The 3599-nt window shown below is 48.5% G+C and overlaps 1 protein-coding gene across 1 annotated transcript; it reads right to left on the minus strand.

The window, feature by feature from the left end:
* Window positions 1-2990: 2990 nt before the first annotated feature.
* On the minus strand, window positions 2991-3599 carry LOC125546583 (ubiquitin recognition factor in ER-associated degradation protein 1-like). The gene has a single exon (XM_048710793.1). The coding sequence runs from the start codon at window positions 3597-3599 to the stop codon at window positions 2991-2993; it is 609 nt and encodes a 202-aa protein (XP_048566750.1).

Raw genomic sequence — 3599 nt, forward strand, 5'->3', positions numbered from 1 at the left:
CCGCCGCCCCCTAGGAGATTGGATCTCCTAGGGCCGGCGCCCCCCTAGGCACCCTATATATAGTGGGGGGAGGGAGGGCTGCGCACCCAAGCCCCTGGCCTCTCCCTCTCCCTCTCGTGACACTCCTCCGTCTCCCAGCGCTTGGCGAAGCCCTGCCGAGATCACCGTTGCTTCCACCACCACACCGTCGTGCTGCTGGATCTTCATCAACCTCTCCTTTCCCCTTGCTGGATCAAGTTGGAGGAGACGTCTTCCCAACCGTACGTGTGTTGAACGCGGAGGTGCTGTCCGTTCGGCACTTGGTCATCGGTGATTTGGATCACGCGAGTACGACTCATCATCCCCGTTCTCTTGAACGCTTCCGCTCGCGATCTACAAGGGTATGTAGATGCACTCCCCTCTTGTTGCTAGATGACTCCATAGATAGATCTTGGTGAAACGTAGAGAATTTTTTTTGTTTTCTGCTACGTTCCCCAACAGCCCCAACAGGGCCAACCGCTGGTGCGCGGGACCAGCCGACCGGCTCCTCGCGTCGCACGCCGTCCCTCGATCGCAACCAGGTGGCTCAACCTGGCGCGGGAGCATCGGATGGCGGGTCCCCTGCTGCTGGCGGCGGGGTCGATATGGGATCTCGCGCCGCTGACGACAGGATCGAAGTAGGATCTCGTGCGGCTGTGTCACCTTCTGCCGGATCCTCTGCGTTGGATCCTCATACAGCTCCTGATGTGCCAACTCAGAGAACACGATCACAACACGGTATTGTAAAACCACAAGTTTGTACAGATGGTACGGTCAGGTATGACAAGCTTAAGATTCGGTTTGGGGGTTTAACGACCCCTGGTGAACCAAGTAGTCTACATGAAGCTTTAAATGATACTAAGTGGAAAATGGCTATGAATGATGAGTATGGTGCTCTTATTAAAAATAAGACATGGCATCTAGTCCCACCAATACAAAACAAAAATGTTATTGATTGCAAGTGGGTTTACCGTATTAAGAGGAAGGCAGATGGTCAAGTTGATAGGTATAAAGCGAGCCTAGTAGCAAAGGGGTTTAAATAGAGATATGGTATAGACTATGAAGATACTTTTAGTCCCGTTGTGAAAGCAGCTACTATCAGACTTGTTCTTTTTGTTGCAGTATCAAGAAACTGGAGTTTGAGGCAATTGGATGTTCAGAATGCGTTCCTCCATGGCATTCTAGAGGAAGAGGTCTATATGAGACAACCACCTGGTTATGAGGTAAAAGGCAAGGAAAATTATCTTTGCAAGCTTGATAAAGCTTTATATGGATTAAAACAAGCACCTAGGGCTTGGTACTCCAAGTTAAGTGAAGAACTTCAGACACTTGGTTTCAAATCATCCAAAGGAGATACTTCCTTGTTCTTTTATAGGAAAGGAAATATCACTATTTTTATGTTGGTCTATGTTGATGATATCATTGTCGCTAGCTCATCACAAGATGCAACTGTAGCACTGTTGGTAGATCTTAAGAAGGATTTTGCCTTGAAAGATTTAGGTGATCTACACTACTTCTTGGGAATTAAAGTCAGGAAAGTAAAAGATGGAATACTTCTCACCCAAGAAAAGTATGTCTTGGACATGCTTAAGCGTGCAGGAATGGTAAATTGCAAGATTTCAAACATGCCTCTCTCTACATCAGAAAAATTGTCAAGAGAAGAAGGAGAACCATTGGGGGCCGAAGAGTCAACCAAATATAGGAGTATGGTAGGTGCTTTGCAATATTTAACACTGACAAGACCTGATATTTGTTTCCCTGTCAATAAGGTATGTCAGTACTTGCATTCTCCTACTTCTCAGCATATGACAGCAGTTAAGAGAATTTTGAGATATCTCAGAGGTACTATGAGTACAGGTCTAAAATTTACAAAGTCGGGCTCCAATATTGTTAGTGCATTCTCTGATGCTGACTGGGCAGGATGCCCAGACGACAGAAGATCAACAGGAGGTTTCTGTGTGTTTTTTGGTCCTAACTTGATTTCTTGGAGTGCACGTAAGCAAGCTACTGTCTCCAGGTCTAGCACAGAGACTGAGTATAAATCTTTAGCTAATGCTACTGCTGAGATTATTTGGGTTCAAGCTCTGCTACGTGAACTTGGAGTTATGCACTCACCAGTTGCACGCCTCTGGTGTGATAACATTGGTGCTACATATTTATCAGCTAATCCAGTATTTCATGCAAGGACAAAACATATAGAAGTTGACTATCATTTTGTTCGAGAGAGAGTAGCTAGCAAACTACTGGACATTCGTTTTATTCCTACAGGAGATCAAGTTGCAGATGGTTTCACCAAAGCCTTATCATGGCGGAAGTTAGAAGATTTTAAAACCAATCTCAACTTGGTGAAGTTGTGATTGAGGGGGCGTGTTAGAAAGTATTGTACTTTGGGTATACGGTATTGTATAAACCGTACTCACCCGTAGATAGGGCTAGATCGTGTGCGTGTGTTTGTTGTAATCTAGTAGTTAGGTTGTTAGGGTTTATTCTCAGATCTTGTATAGGTTTTCTTGAGGATCAATCCATAACCTAACTACCGCGCCTTGTATCTTATCTCTGGCTATATAAACACGTACGCGTCCCTGCCCAAAGGCATACGCTTCCACGCAAACTTTCAGGCCGGAGTGGATGGCGTCAGTCGATGATCGAGTCTTAGCCAGACCCCAATTTCGTATATAATAGATGTTGATAATTTTCTCTGTAAATTTGATGGAATATAGAAAAATTTGCTCATATTTATATGCATCAAGCAATACATAGACAACGACACTACATAGATCCCTTAATCAGTACACACTGAAAAAATGGCCAAATTTTCACCAACATCTAGGTAGATAGCCACTGAAATTTTCACCAAAATGGTCAAAAAATAAAAATAAAAAGCCATATATTTTTCTTGGCAAACTTAAACTTCTGTCTGACTAACTGAAACCATCAACTGCAGACATTGTTTCAGTCGTTGGTTGGGTCTTCTAGAGGGTATACTTCTGGCCGGCGAACCGTTTGGCATCCTTGTCCTCCTCGCCGTCCACCTTCTTCGCCGATTTGGCGCCATGGGGCGGCAAGCGGCGGCCGCCGAAGAACCGAAGCACATTCTCACTAGCACTCTTCCCCTTGCCCGAAGATCCCGGCGCCGGCGCCGGCGCAGGGGGCGGCGTCTGCTCCACGGGCTTCCCGTCCATCCTTATCCCGACGCCGGCGAACCGCCGCTCGCCGCCGTGGGCGCAGTCCTGGCATGGGGCGGCGGCGACCTTCACCGGCGCGGGAGCAACCGGCGGCTCCACGTAGTCGAGCGGCGTCGCGAAGTCGACCTCGCAGTCGGTGTCGAGGGTGGAGACGGCGTCGGCGGGCGTGGCCTCGACGACGTCGAGCAGGTACCGCTTGTCCCCCTCGGCGACGGTGATGGTGTCGCCGACCGTGACCGTGGAGTAGTTCTTCAGGTTGTCCTCGAGCAGCTCCTTGTGGTCCTTGGCGCCCAGGAAGTCGGTGGTGTGCGGCCGCAGCTTGATGGACGTGGCCTTGGGGAGCGACGTGCTGGTCAGCAGCACGAGGTCGCCCTCCTCCAGCCCGAGCCGCGCCAT

The sequence above is a fragment of the Triticum urartu genome, chromosome 3 (assembly GCF_003073215.2).
Source record: "Triticum urartu cultivar G1812 chromosome 3, Tu2.1, whole genome shotgun sequence".
NCBI lineage: Eukaryota > Viridiplantae > Streptophyta > Magnoliopsida > Poales > Poaceae > Triticum > Triticum urartu.

Bases quoted from the DNA above. Each gene is read 5' to 3' on its own strand.
- LOC125546583 (XM_048710793.1), bottom strand. From the start codon at position 3,599: ATGGCGCGGCTCGGGCTGGAGGAGGGCGACCTCGTGCTGCTGACCAGC.